A 14,892-nucleotide genomic window follows, 5' to 3' on the forward strand; every position below is an offset into this window, starting at 1 on the left:
TTTACCTGACTACTGCAGGAGGTCTTCAAATATTCAGACTGCAAGAACTACTTTAAAAAGCAATCAATGCTGAGGTATATACAATAAGCACTTTAATAAATGTATATACCTTTGTAAAAACCACTACAAGATACAAAACATTTTAACCAACTTCACAGCCAGCTCCCCATTATCAGCCTCAAACACTCATGGACCTACTTTAATATACCTTATCTTTTTCATGTTCTTAAATTTCATAAAAATTGAATTTCACTGTATGTTCTCACTTAAGTCTGCCTTCTCTTGCTAAGTAGCATTCCACTACAGAGACATACCAAAATTTGTTTATCCATAATCCTGCTGACAGATAATTTGTTCCTGTTAAAATGGAGACAGTAGGCTCAAAATGAAGTCACTTAGGCTAAACCCTATGTCATCAAACCAAGACTTAATACCTAACCTGACTGCAGTCTCAATACCCCCAGAAGTAAAATCTTTAACCATTCAATCTGGAATTACATGGTCAGCTTTAGTGAAGTTATCTGTCCAATAGGCCCTTAGGAGGGTGACCTTGCCTGAAACAATATTACATTCTTTGCCAATAATTTCCTTCATCTGCCCACCCCATTTCTACCTTTAAAAAACTTTTTTACAACTCAGTGAAGTTCCTTTCTATTGCTAGATGGGATGTTGCTCAATTCATGAATCATGGAATAAAACCAATTTGATCTTTAAATTTACTCAGTTGTTAAAGAGAAATGGAGTAATAGATACAGAGAACAAACAGGTTGTTGCCCGGGACAGGGTTGGGGGGAGAATGGGGAGGAGAGAAACAGGTGTAGGAGATTAAGAAGCACAAACGTTCAGTTACAAGATACAAGTATGAAATGTTACTGAATTAAATAGTTCAATAATTAAATAGTTATTGAATACAGTCAATACCTATTTAATATCTTTGCATGGTGATAGATGGGCAACTAGAATTATCATGGTGACCATTCAAAATGTGTAGAACTATCAAATCACTGCTGTATACCAGGAACTAACATAGTTTGTAGGTCAATTACATTTCAAAAACCAACTCATAGAAGAGATTTAGATTTATGGCTATAAGAGGTGGGAAGTAGGAGAAGGAACAGGTGAAGGTGGTCAAAAGATGGAAACTTCCAGTTATAAATAAATACTAGGAATGAAATGTACAACACAATAAAGCTAATTAATACTGCAGAATGTTATATATGAAAACTGTTAAGAGAGCAAATACTGAGATTGTTACCACAAGGAGAAAATCTTTTCTTCTATTTCTTTAATGTCATATCAATATGAAAAGACAGTTGCTCACTAAATCTATGTGGTAATCATTTCAGGATGTATTTAAATCAAATGATCATGCTGTACACATTAAATTTATAAAGTGCTGTGTATCAATTACAGCTCAATAAAGCTGAGGAAATTTTAATTTATTCACTTGGATTTTTGTTGTTTAACATTTCCAGTCTTTGGCTGTTATAAATAAAACTTCTATAACATTCACATACAAGTCTTTCCTAGGACATATGTTTTCATTTTTCTTGAGAAAATATCCAATAGTAGAACTGCAGAATTATACAGTTAAAGGTATGTTTAACTTCAAATGAAAGAGCCTTACTGTTTTCCAAAGTGACTGTACCATTTTACAACCAGTCAGCAATGTAAAAGAGACACAATTTTAAAAAATGTTAGCATTCTAATGTTTCTGTAATAGTCTCTCTTTGAGGTTTTGTTTTTCCCTGAAGACTAATGATGATAACACTTGATGTAGTTATTCAAAGATTTTTTTTTGTGAAGTGTATGTTCAAATCTTTCAAACTTTACTTTATGCATTATCTACCTTCTTAGTTGTCAGATTCTTTATATATTCTGACACCAGTCTTTTGTTAGATAATATGAACTGTAAGTATTTCCTCTCAGTCCATCACCTGCCTTGTATTTTCTTAATGGTACCTTTTATCAGTATTTATGTTTTATTGTTAATTCAGTATTATCATTACCTAAGAAACTGGTGTCTACCTCAATGTCCACAAAGCTCCTCTCCCTGTCCTATCAAGTTAATTTTTGAATATAATATGAGATAAAAGTAGAAGTTCATCTTTTTTCCATACTGGTATCCAGCTGTTCTAGCACTTGTTTGACAAGACCATCTTTCCTCCATTGAATTACCACAGCAACTCTGCTGAAAATCAATTCACCGTGTACATATAGACGTATTTCTGGATACTCTTGTGTTTCATTGTTCCCTAAAACTACCCTTAAGCCAATTCTTGATTACTGTAGTTTAAAATAAATTTTGAAACCAAGGAGAGTAAGTACTCAACACTGTACCTTTCCCTGCCAAAATTATTCTGTTATTCCAGACCCTCTGAATTTCCATGTAAGTTTAGAATCAGCTTGTCAAATTCGACACAAAGTCTAATGATATTTGACTGGGAATGCACTGAATCTATACAAAAATTTACAGAACTGTCATCATAACAATATGGTGCCTTCTAGTAAAGTAACATGGTAAACCTCACATTTACTTAAGTATTCTTCAACTTCTCTCAAACCCCAAAGGATTACTTTTGGGTTCTCAATAAAGTCTTGCACATACTCTATTATTTTATCCTAAGTATTTCATGTTTTTGATGTTACTGTAAATGGTTTTATTTTTACTTCATTCACTGTTTATTGATAGTATATAAAAATAACTGACTTCCTGTGCTAAACTTAGTTATTTGTTCTAGTAGTTGCTTTTGTAGAATTCACATGATTTTCTATGTACAAGATAATGTCAAGTGAATAAGGCTTCTTTTTGGGGACTGGGGACAGAGTTGATTATAAAGGGACATAAAAGAGCTTTTTGAGATGACAGGGGAATGACTGTATCTTAGTTGTAGCACAGATTATATGACTGTGAGCATCTATCAAAATTCATAGAACTCAAAATTCAGAGGTGAATTTTACTGTATACAAATTACCTCAATATACTGCTAAAAGAAGAGAGAATTTAAAATGATGATATTCAAACTGCTCTATAAAAGCAGTTGTTCTGTCTTCAGTTCAGTCACTCAGTCGTGTCCGACTCTTTGCGACCCCATGAATTGCAGCCTCCCTGTCCATCACCAGGCCTCCCTGTCCATCACCATCTCCCGGAGTTCACTCAGACTCATGTCCGTTGAGTCCATGATGCCATCCAGCCATCTCATCCTTGGTCGTCCCCTTCTCCTCCTGCCCCCAATCCCTCCCAGCATCAGAGTCTTTTCCACTGAGTCAGCTCTTCGCATGAGGTGGCCAAAGTGCTGGAGCTTCAGCTTTAGCATCATTCCTTCCAAAGAAATTCCAGGGCTGATCTCCTTCAGAATGGACTGGTTGGATCTCCTTGCAGTCCAAGGGACTCTCAAGAGTCTTCTCCAACACCACAGTTCAAAAGCATCAATTCTTCGGCGCTCAGCCTTCTTCACAGCCCAACTCTCACATCCATACATGACCACAGGAAAAACCATAGCCTTGACTAGATGAACCTTAGTCGGCAAAGTAATGTCTCTGCTTTTGAATATACTATCTAGGTTGGTCATAACTTTTCTTCCAAGGAGTAAGCGTCTTTTAATTTCATGGCTGCAGTCACCATCTGCAGTGATTTTGGAGCCCCCAAAAATAAAGTCTGACACTGTTTCTACTGTTTCCCCATCTATTTCCCATGAAGTGATGGGACCGGACGCCATGATCTTAGTTTTCTGAATGTTGAGCTTTAAGCCAACTTTTTCGCTCTCCTCTTTCACTTTCATCAAGAGGCTTTTTGGCTCCTCTTCACTTTCTGCCATAAGGGTGGTGTCATCTGCATATCTGAGGTGATTGATATTTCTCCCGGCAGTCTCTGTCTTAGTTTATGGTATTTTAATCAATGGTTTACTGTTTCAGTAGTAGCAGTAGTAGTAGTAGTAGTAGTAGTAGTGTTAGTCGCTCAGTCATGTCCGACTCTTTGCAACCCCATGGATTGTGGCCTGCCAGGTTCCTCTGTCCATGGGATTCTCCAGGCAAGAATATTGGAGTGGATTGCCATTCCTTCCTCCAGAGGATCTTCCCAACCCAGGGCTTGAACCCAGGTCTCCTGCACTGCAGGGAGATTCTTTACTGTCTGAGCTACAGGGAAGATCTTGAAGCATAGGACAATTCCTAGATTTTTAAGATTTCCACAGTGACACAGTAGTATATATATCAACTGCATTTTGCTATTCCATTTCTGTCCCTACTTTTATGAAAAACTTACATCTTTGTAAATAATGATAAGTAAAGTTACTGATGTTTAATTAATAATGCTTGATGAAAACTTCTGTCAATAGAAAATTCCATAATACAAGTTTTAAAATATATAATATGGAAACAGAGTTGAGAAGAATAGAGTCTAGAAGATAATTAACACTCAGTACTTCCTTACCCGTGTATCTGGATTTGAAGGAGTCAATGTAGCAAGCAGCATCATTTTCTTTAATACCCATCTGCTCTCCCAAAGACTTAGCTCCCATTCCATAAATGATTCCATAGCAAATCTGAAAGGAACTCATCACACTCAGTACATAAATTGCAGTTCAAAACCACATAAAATGCAAACCTAAGAAGTTCATTAGGATAGAAATTTGGTAAATTTTTCATAGTAAGTCAAAGGAAGGACTAGATTTGCTTTGATGAGTTAGATCCATAGAAGCTGATATCCAGTGAATGCCTCTTCTGCCTTTTAGCAATACATTTTGAGGTGGGGAAGAAGAAAAGGGGCAGAATATGAATGAGTATGAGTGTGTGTGTGTTAAAGAAACAATGTTAGTGATTTAAAAGGGAAGATTTATTTTTGGCTATCATTTTTCCAGAAGTCTTCAAGGCAGCCTCCAAATCCTCATAATACTTCATTAACTGCTGCTTATGGAGAAGGGAATGGCAACCCACTTTGGTATTCTTGCCTGGAGAATTTCATGGACAGAGGAGCCTAGTGGGCTACAGTCCCATGGAGTCAACTAACACTACTACTACTACTACTACTGGCTTCCCTCAAGGCTCTTTCTGACATCAGTACAGTGGGGACAAAGACATGTACTGTTGGAGAGAAGAGTCAACTCTGATTCCATGATGGATCTCTTTATTTGACTTACCCTTTGTTTTTCATTACTTTTGTTATTATAATCATACATAATAACCTGCCAGGGACCTGTCCCTCTGCCTGAAGAAATTAATACATCCCCTCCCTAAAGGCCTGCCTCAGGGAACCTTGTTGCTCTGCTTGAAGATATTAATACATTCCCTCCTTGAGGCTGGCCATTCCTGGGGATATTTGCAAGATAATGGTCTTTACTTCAACTCCTCCCCTTCTCTGTTCTATAAAAGAACCTGGGATCCAGACCCCCACCAAGATGGTTATTTTGAGACATTAGTCTGCCATCTTCTAGGTCAACCAGCTTTCTGAATAAAATCATATTCATTACCTCAAAAAAAAGAAACCAAAAACTGCTGCTTAAGGAAATGCCTAGAAGTCAGAAAAGAGAAGTGTTATAAACATTGTTCTCCTCACCTTTGAGTAGGACTAAAAAAGCAGAAAGAATAGATTATTAGGGTTCATAATAGGGAGGATGTCTTTTGAAATAAATATCCTCTTCATCTCACAGCCACCTGAAATCCCACAACTGCAGAATTCATTTGGGTTAAACACAAACTCTTCAGAAAATTTTGAAAGTAGTGTAGGAAAATGGTCTAAATAGGTCAAAAAACAAACTAATTTAATAATAAGTATTGCCTGGATTCAAATCCTAGTTCCACTGTTTAAAAGAGGCCTTGCACAAGCTATCTCGTATCTCCATTTCTTCAAGTAGAGAATGAGGATAGTGTCAACTACAAATTGGTACTTGCCAAGTGCATTGCCAACAACTGAACAAGGGTGTTTGCCACCTGCCCCTATGGAAATTAAAGCCTGTGTTGCTACAGCTGTCAACATCCCTTGAGAGAGTTCAAGGTAGAGTGAGGCATTCTGTGCTCCAGCAAATCTGGTGGGACAGGTCTTTAGATTGTTAGATGTTTTTAGGAACAGATTTTAAGAATTGACACTTTTGAACTGTGGTGTTGGAGAAGACTCTTGAGAGTCCCTTGGACTGCAAGGAGGTCCAACCAGTCCATCCTAAAGGAGATCAGTCCTGGGTGTTCATTGGAAGGACTGATGCTAAAGCTGAAATTCCAACACTTTAGCCACCTCATGCAAAGAGTTGACTCATTGGAAAAGACCCTGATGCTGGGAGGGATTGGGGACAGGAGGAGAAGGGAAGGACAGAGGATGAGATGGCTGGATGGCATCACTGACTCGATGGACATGAGTCTGAGTGAACTCCAGGAGTTGGTGATGGACAGGGAGGCCTGGGGTGCTGCGATTCATGGGGTCACAAAGAGTCGGACATGACTGAATGACTGAACTGAACTGAACTTTATGATCTCAATCTTTGCATCTCCCCATATCTAGAAAAGCACTAAATCCCTTCATGGTGACATACCCCAGTAACTAGCAGAAAACCTTTTGTGTAAAATGAGTGCTTAATGGTATTGAATTCCACCTTCACCGAGAACTTACATATTGACATTCCTCCCACTACCTATTTGGAGCAGTCTCTCAGAGCTCTCTGGGGTGCCGCCTCCTGGGTGGCAGTCCTCATTTTGCCCCAAATAAAACTTAACTCACAACTCTCCAAGTTGTGCATCTGTTTTTAGTTGACAATAGTAACACCTACATCAGGAGATTGTTAGGACTGTGCTAAGGAGCTTCAGTTGTGTCCAACTCTGCGATCCTACAGACATAGCCCATCAGGTCCCTCTCCGTGGGATTCTCCAGGCAAAAATACTAGAGTGGGTTGCCATGCCCTCCTCCAGGGTGTTAAGATTAGATGAGTTATTATACACATATGTTTAGGATACCATCTGACACAAAGCAAGTTCTGTATAAATATTGGTAAATAAAATTTAAAAAGAAAAATTGCAAAAAAAAGGATTATCAAAATTTCAGAATACTTTTTCTTTAAACATCACATTTAGAATGATTTTATTCCCTCCTGTTTCCTTTTTAGTCTTTTTACACTTTCTAACTCAGATATCACTTAGATGCTAACCTTGCCAATGCTCAGATCTGGATTAGATGGTTGAGTGCCTGGTGATTCAAGAAAAAAAAAATGATATAGGATAAATACTATTAAATCATACAAGAACTTACTAAATACAGGCAGCCATTTAGCATCAGTGTATGCATGTTTAGATAATGGAGTCAGAATGTCTAAGTTCTGGTATTCTGAACTTATCCTGGCTCTACCACTGATAGCTATGTTAAGCAAACTACTATTAATAGCATAACTCCAGAAAGAATGAAGTGATGGAGCCAAAACAAAAACAACATCCAGTTGTGGATGTGACTGGTGATGGAAGTAAAGTCCGATGATGTAAAGAGCAATACTGCATAGGAATCTGGAATGTTAGGTTCACGAATCAAGGTAAATTGGAAATGATCAAACAGGAGATGGAAAGAGTGAACATCGACATTTTAGGAATCAGTGAACTAAAATGGACTTGAATGGGTGAATTCAACTCAGATGATCATTGTATCTACTACTGTGGACAAGAATCTCTTAGAAGAAATGGACTACCCATCATAGTCAACAAAAGAGTCCGAAATGCAATACTTGGATGCAATCTCAAAAACAGCAGAATGATCTGTTTGTTTCCAAGGTAAATCATTCAATATCACAGTAATCCAAGTCTACGCCCCAACCTGTTATGCTGAAGAAGCTGAAGTTGAACAGTTCTATGAAGACCTACAAGACCTTCTAGAACTAACACCCAAAAAAGATGTCCTTTTCAATATAGGGGACTGGAATGCAAAAGTAGGAAGTCAAGAAACACCTGGAGTAATGGGCAAATTTGCCCTTGGAGTACAGAATGAAGCAGATCAAAGGCTAATAGAGGTTTGCAAAGAGAACTCACTGGTCATAGCAAATATCCTCTTCCAACAACACAAGACAAGACTCTACACATGGACATCACCAGATGGTCAATAACGAAATCAGATTGATTATATTCTTTGCAGCCAAAGATGGAGAAGCTCTATACAGTCAGCAAAAACAAGACCCAGAGCTGACTAGAGCTTAGATCATGAACTCCTTATTGCCAAATTCAGACTGAAATTGAAAAAAGTAGGGAAAACCACCAGAGTTCCCACAGGTCACGTGGTAAGGAAGTATGGTGTTAATTCAGGCTAGGAAATAGTGTGAATGTGGTCTTTCATTTCCCTGTGCCCGCCAGTCAAACAGGAACAGGAACTACTATAGGCTTACTTGAATGGTCCAAGGGCAGTATGAAATTTCACAAGCAGATCAGCCAACCACTAATGGTCTCAATATACTAAAAAGCTAATAGTTATTGACTATAATCCACAGTTCAGCAATATATATTCTTCAAAAAACATTCAGAGAGCACCTTTCTATAAAAAGCACCATGGCTCAAAGTGTGTGAATACAGAGAGACAAATATACATGCGCTTACAGGCTAGAGATTTGAAACATACACACACACACACACACACACACACACACACACACACACACACACACACACACACAATCTACCGTCACCACCACCAAAATATCACTAATGCATATGGCCTTCCCAATACTAAGTAGCTTCAGACTAAGTCTATTGGATTCTTTACATTGTCTCTACAAAGGAATATATGAATATCATGAGACAGGCTCAGATGAATGTCATGAAAAATCCAAACAGGGAGAAATATGTCTCAAATGCAAATGATTGAGGCAGTTTAAAAACTTTTTGCATCAGTAAAAATTTTCTCCATTTATGTTAAGTATGTTCACTAAAGATTACCTGTTTTGCTTGCTGCCTCAGATTATCCCCAACAGACTCTGGCTCAATCATCTTCCATTCAGCTGCAATACTCCTGAAAACATCAGTTCCAGTGTTCAACACTTGAATGAGACGATGATCGTGGGATAAATGAGCCAAGATCCTCAGCTCAAGCTGAGAATAATCAGCAGCTAATATTAAACCACCTGAAACAAATGATTTTAGAAAAGTTGGCACAAAGACAAAACCAAGATTTTTAGTACTGAGCAGGATGACAGAAATTCAATTCCAACAAAGAACCTTAAGATCATGCATCCAAAAGCTAAAATCTTGCTCTTAATTTGACTCAGTTCAGTTCTGTAACACATAAAAATTTTTTTCTGCTTAGCTTTCAAAGGTATGTAATATATATAAAGCCACCTTTGACCTCTGCCCCTCAACCACTGTGGTAGTGCTTACCTCAGTGTTCCTATAACACTGACATAATATAAATGTCAGAGAGGTTCTTTCATGCCTCCCCCACATAACACTTAGCCATTAGGGACAGGATACTTAATCCTGCTTTTCATTCTATAGAAACACACAGCTCCTGCTACCTAACAGGTCAGAACAAATGGATGTTAACTGAATGAATGAATGAGTGAATAAAGCAACTGGTTCCTAATGTGTGCACATCTGAAGGGAGCAGCAAAGTCGTTCAACAAAAAACAAGTCAGGTGGTCTGTATGTTCAGAAGAGTTATTAAGGGAACTCAAATTATTTATTTATGGACTAGACATTTACCATGGCAAAAAACAAAATAAAGAAAAGCCAGGTTAAAGAAAAATTAGAAAAATATTTGCAACTGATACCACAAATGACTCATTGCTATATTACAAAACAGAGGTGCAATCAAGAACAAAATATAAACGAGCAGTTCACAGAAATAAAACCAAAAGAACCTTAAACATATTAAAGAATGCTTAATTGCACTGACAAAAAAGAAATGCAAATTAAATCTATAATAAGAAACAATTTTTTTCTACTTGTATTGCAAAAATCCAGAAGTTGGACAGCACATTCTGTGGCAAGGCTGCAGAGAAAGAAACATTCATATATTGTTACTGTGAAGTAAATGGTAACTGTGCCCCCCCAAAATAACTACACAGCAAGTTTATAATAGTCATAGGAGCTAAACCTATTACAAGAAAAGGGACATGGAAAAAACATCCATAATGTAAATTATGGATGAAGTGGTATAAAATTATTTGAAGCTAGTCTGTGTGTGATACATATTGTAAACTCCAAAGTATCTAAGACACAGAATTTAAAAGAAATAAAACAATAATAAAAAGTCATTTATAGTTTTTAAAAAAGAATAAAGGATAGAAAAAAATACAAACGACAAGACAATAGACTTAAATCCAACCATACATCAACACTTACTCTAGATAGTTAACTAAATCAACTGGCAGAGATTTTCAGGTTAAATCCATATACATTTAAATTACCTTAATTTTTAAATTTTAAACAAAAGCAATATAAAATACTGTTGTGTTAAACACAATCTTATTACTTAAATAAGAATACATACTATGAAATATTATTCAGCCTTATAAAAGAAAAATCTGACACAAATGCTATAACATGAATAAACCTTGAAGACATGCTAAGTGAAATAAGCCTGGCACAAAAGTACAAATATTATATGACATCACTTATATGAAGTATAGAAAATGGTCAAATTCTAGATAGAACGGTGGTTGCCATGGGCTGTGGGAGTTAGGGAGCAGAGTTATATTTGATGGGTACAGAGTTCCAGTTGGGGAAAAGGAAAAGTTCGGGAGATGAATGGTGGTAATGGCTGCACCACAACATGAATGTACTTAATACCACATAACTGAATACTTTAAAACAGTTACAATGGTAAAATGCTGGTAATTCATACTTAAAAAGCAAAACTGAAAACTGTCAAATGGCAATAACACTATCATAGACATGATTTTACCCTTAGAATATAAACTTCTGACAGAACTAAATAAATTCAGCTGGTTAACTGCACTCACCCAGACCTGCCAGATGGCAAAAGATAAAAGAGCAAATATGTGTACTAATAGGGCTGATGCTTTGGGAGTTAGATCATGACTTAAAAAGGTTTTGATGATGAGTGCTGAGGAGAGGTCAGACAGAAGTGAGACAGCCTCGGGGGCTATCCCATGCAACAGGAAGCAACAGCGGGGAGAACGGCAGAAGAAGCAAAAGAGCAAAACAAGTTAAAGAGAGACCAAAAAAGAGTGCCGTTGGAAGTCAAGGGAGGAGAAACACTGAGCAAACAGAGGGTTGACAGAATGATAAATGCTGTAGGGAAGTCAAAGAGGAGGACTAACAAAACGCACTGGATTCTACAAAAAGGTTGACAAAGACAGAGGATAACATTTCAGCAGGATGCTGAGCAAACGCCCCAGAAGTTTCCCACAGAGCAGATCATGAAGACAATTATGAGTGACTGTTACAAATCCAGCAATACAAAAGGGAAAAATAGGCTCCACCAAAGAGTGGAAAGGAGGAGGAAACAATGCATTCTTCTGAGTCTTATTCATAATTCGCTTTATCAGTGCTTTGAAAACCATTCCCACAGCAATAACAAGCTCAAAACCATCATCAGTCACCTGACCTGTGAAAGGCACAAAGGCATGTCGCATGCTAACTGAGAAGGGCATTCCTCTGTCTGAGGCTCTCTCTTCCATCTTTGTCTGGCGCCCGGTGTTCATACCACAGCCCTTCTTTTTCCCTCCTCTGTTGGTGCAAAAAACATCCATCAGTCGGACATGAGGTAGACTCAAACATATGAAAAGGGTCTGAGCTTTTCAGTAAGTCATTATTTCCATCTAAGAAATGTAAAAGCCTTATCTGAAATCCACTTTAAAGCTTAATAAAGATACTAGACCTTGTTCAGCAAACATTCAACTGAACAGGATATAAGCTATTTTTCTGTAATAACCTTTCCCACAAACTGCTTCACTCAACTCAATAAATCTCATTGTGCTTTTTCTTCCTTTTGTGAGCATATGGAGATGTCAGGAAGGGAGATATTTCAGACATTGCTAAACTTGTCCCTTTAATATCTAACAAAGAAGCATACAGTGCTGGTTGATATAATTAGGGACCCAGGATTTCAGCTTTTTACTGCCATCTAGTTTCTTCATAGACAGACTCAGGATTTGAAATGGGTAGTGCTCGAAATAGTGTATGCCTAGAATGGAAAATTAAACTAATTTCATTATTTTACCCAATAGGCTGTTTTTGAGCCATTCATATTCCCAAAAGTATATTAACACAAATGAAGACAAATAAGCGTCTACCTGCCCATAGGAAGTAGGCCTTTGCCTAGAGCTTGGGAAGGTGGGCTTTCCTCTACTGCTGTTGGCATTTTTATCTCAAAATCTCTTGGTACATTCTGAATATTTGGCTCTATAAAGGTTATTCGTCCTAAAATTAAGCAGAATGAAGACATAAAATTAGAGGGGTAAGGGAGGAGGGGAAATCTGACATTTATTTTAACATAAATACTATTTCTGAATTATCCTAAAATGCATGCTCTATTATTTTTAAAGAATAATCTCGATGTAAGTAAATATATGAATCAGCTATAATACAGTGTTTTATATTAACTTCTACAGAAACAATCCCATGATAAGAAGTAATATGATAAATCATACTATTTCCACACTAAAACAAGTACCAGAAGTTAGCACCATAAAACACTAGCAGTTAACTAATGAGCAAAAGGCAAAACAAATGGATCTTAGGAGAAATGACTGTCAAAGACTTTAAAAGCCAGGAATGCACAAGACACAGAAAGATTTGAAGCAGAAGAGCAACTGAGTCCTGAACAGGGACAACTGGGGCCACAGGAGTCGGCCACTGCAGGAGACAGAACAGCAGTGAAGGATGGCGAGTACAGCATTATTTTCTAGATACCACCTGGCCAGTTTTCCTCCTCCTCCTCCTCATCACTTATCACAAGAATCAATGGTAGATAGCACTGACATGGCTAGAAACCAGAATCAGGTAGCCAATAAATTTTCTAGGAAACAGAAACCAATTTGATTTAATGCTTGTGGCTTTATTTTCCCCTAAATATTTTACATTTTATTTATCTACTTACTGGATGAATTTTCCAAAAACACAAGTGTTGTTCAAAAAGTTTGGGTAATTGTTACCACAGTTTTTATAATACACATATAGTGAGATAAAAATTCTGTTTTATGATACTCTTCATTGTAACAGGATCTCTATCAGCTTCTGTATATAATTCCATCTTCTTTTGATGAATCAGACATTTAAGTATCTCAGATACAGTTTTACTGAATAAACTCAATATTATGCCCTTGTTATTTAATTTTAGCAAAAATTAGTGCTCAATTAATGGTAGATATTAACATACTTATTAGCATTAAATGGCCTATTCAATTTTACAAAGCTAACAAGTAGTACAGAAAAGAATCCAAGTCTCTTTCTGCCTTCTTTTCTATGATAATATAATATTCTTTTTAAGTACGCTGTCTTCTTTTCTATGATACTACTTAATATTCAGGTCTAGTCTTTGAATTAATGAGGTAGCACTGATGGACAAATAAAATGGCAAAATAAATTACAAAACATGAACAGTTTCACAGAGATGAATTCTATAATGACAGACTTTACTGTACTAACATAAGCTTCTGTTTCTACAGTAAGTGCAGGCATAGTATAATGAAAACCAATCAGAAAAACAACAAGGAATTGATCATTTTCTGCTTTATAAGCAACAAATAAATTTGATTTGACAACTCTAGGTTGACTTTGTTTCTTTACCAAAAAGTGCCAGGGTCCTGCCCCAAAGGATCCAGGGAATTTGAAGGGGAGACAGTGTAGGTGAGGAAAACTTATTTATTTAGAAATATAAAAGAAATTAAGAAGAAATAGTATAGTAGGAAAATTTAGTGGAGAAAAGAGGCTGAATAACTTGGTTTACGGGGAAAGCCAATAAAACTTCAGGACAAGAAGTTTGCACCATCTACGTTGGGCCACCGGCACTCGTTCGAATATCAGAGGGTGCCCCACCTTGGGCTCCCTCTCTCACGGATCTTAGAAGCCAGGGCAAGTAAGTAGACATGGCGAGCCTCCCCGCTCCAGATGGGAATTCAGCCAGAAATTAGAGTAAAGAGGACACGGGGGAAACCAGTCTTTCCAATGACTGACCCATCCTCTATTGTTCAGAAAGGCCTTTTATACCTTTTTTTGTACATAGAGATCAATGGATAATATAAAATTATGCAGCGTCAGCAGCCCTGACTTTTATCGAGACCAGGCTTTCTCTCTGCATACCTAGTTTTATACACAAGTCTTAGGTGATTTACATTATCTTCTGTCCAGAAGGCCAATTAACATTTTATGGCCCTTTTTTGATAAGGGTTTGTCAACCAGAAGACTCATTTGTCTTGTTCTTCCCAAAGTCTGGTGCCACTCTCAGAAAGCACTAAATAAAGTTACATTCTTACATATCAAAGACATAACAATTTATAACAATGAAAGAAGTACAGTGATTTATAACAAAGGGAAAAGTAATTAACTCAAAAGTCTAGTGTTGCTAACATCAAAACTACTATATTCCTATTTCTATATCCCAATTACATTGATTAATATCCTTCAGGTGTCTAAAAGATAAAGAATATGGAGGCCTGGCAGCAGTCATTGACTCAACAGTGAAACCCATCACCAGTATAATTTTTAGCTTTTTAGAAAAGGCTCTGTATCTTTAAGATGCTTTAAGATTTGTGCCTCTCGAGGTTGGGGGGCTGTAAACAATTCACAAGTTGTAAAAGTCCCCAACTGTTAAGACAAGTTAGAGAGGAATTCAAAGGGGTTTGAACTGAAACATTCTTTTCATATGCAGGAGACTGTTAACTGAAGCCCTGAGTTAACTTTTTCCATAGAATGTCAGAAGAGTGGAAAGCACATTACAATAAGGCAGGCAGACTCTGGTTTTTGGGGGTAGAT

The 14,892-nt window shown here is 37.2% G+C and overlaps 1 protein-coding gene across 1 annotated transcript in view; it reads right to left on the reverse strand.

Annotated features, from left to right (window-relative positions):
* POLQ (DNA polymerase theta) overlaps positions 1-14,892 on the reverse strand; it is a 102,441-nt gene that overhangs the window by 12,571 nt on the left and 74,978 nt on the right. The window contains exons 23-26 of the mRNA XM_005674997.3: positions 12,213-12,339; positions 11,525-11,646; positions 8,893-9,077; positions 4,433-4,544 (exon numbers count right to left, since the gene is read on the reverse strand). Coding sequence (XP_005675054.2) covers positions 4,433-4,544; positions 8,893-9,077; positions 11,525-11,646; positions 12,213-12,339 — 546 coding nt within the window. The remainder of the gene's footprint in view (positions 1-4,432; positions 4,545-8,892; positions 9,078-11,524; positions 11,647-12,212; positions 12,340-14,892) is intronic.

This window comes from Capra hircus, chromosome 1 (assembly GCF_001704415.2).
Source record: "Capra hircus breed San Clemente chromosome 1, ASM170441v1, whole genome shotgun sequence".
Lineage (NCBI taxonomy): Eukaryota > Metazoa > Chordata > Mammalia > Artiodactyla > Bovidae > Capra > Capra hircus.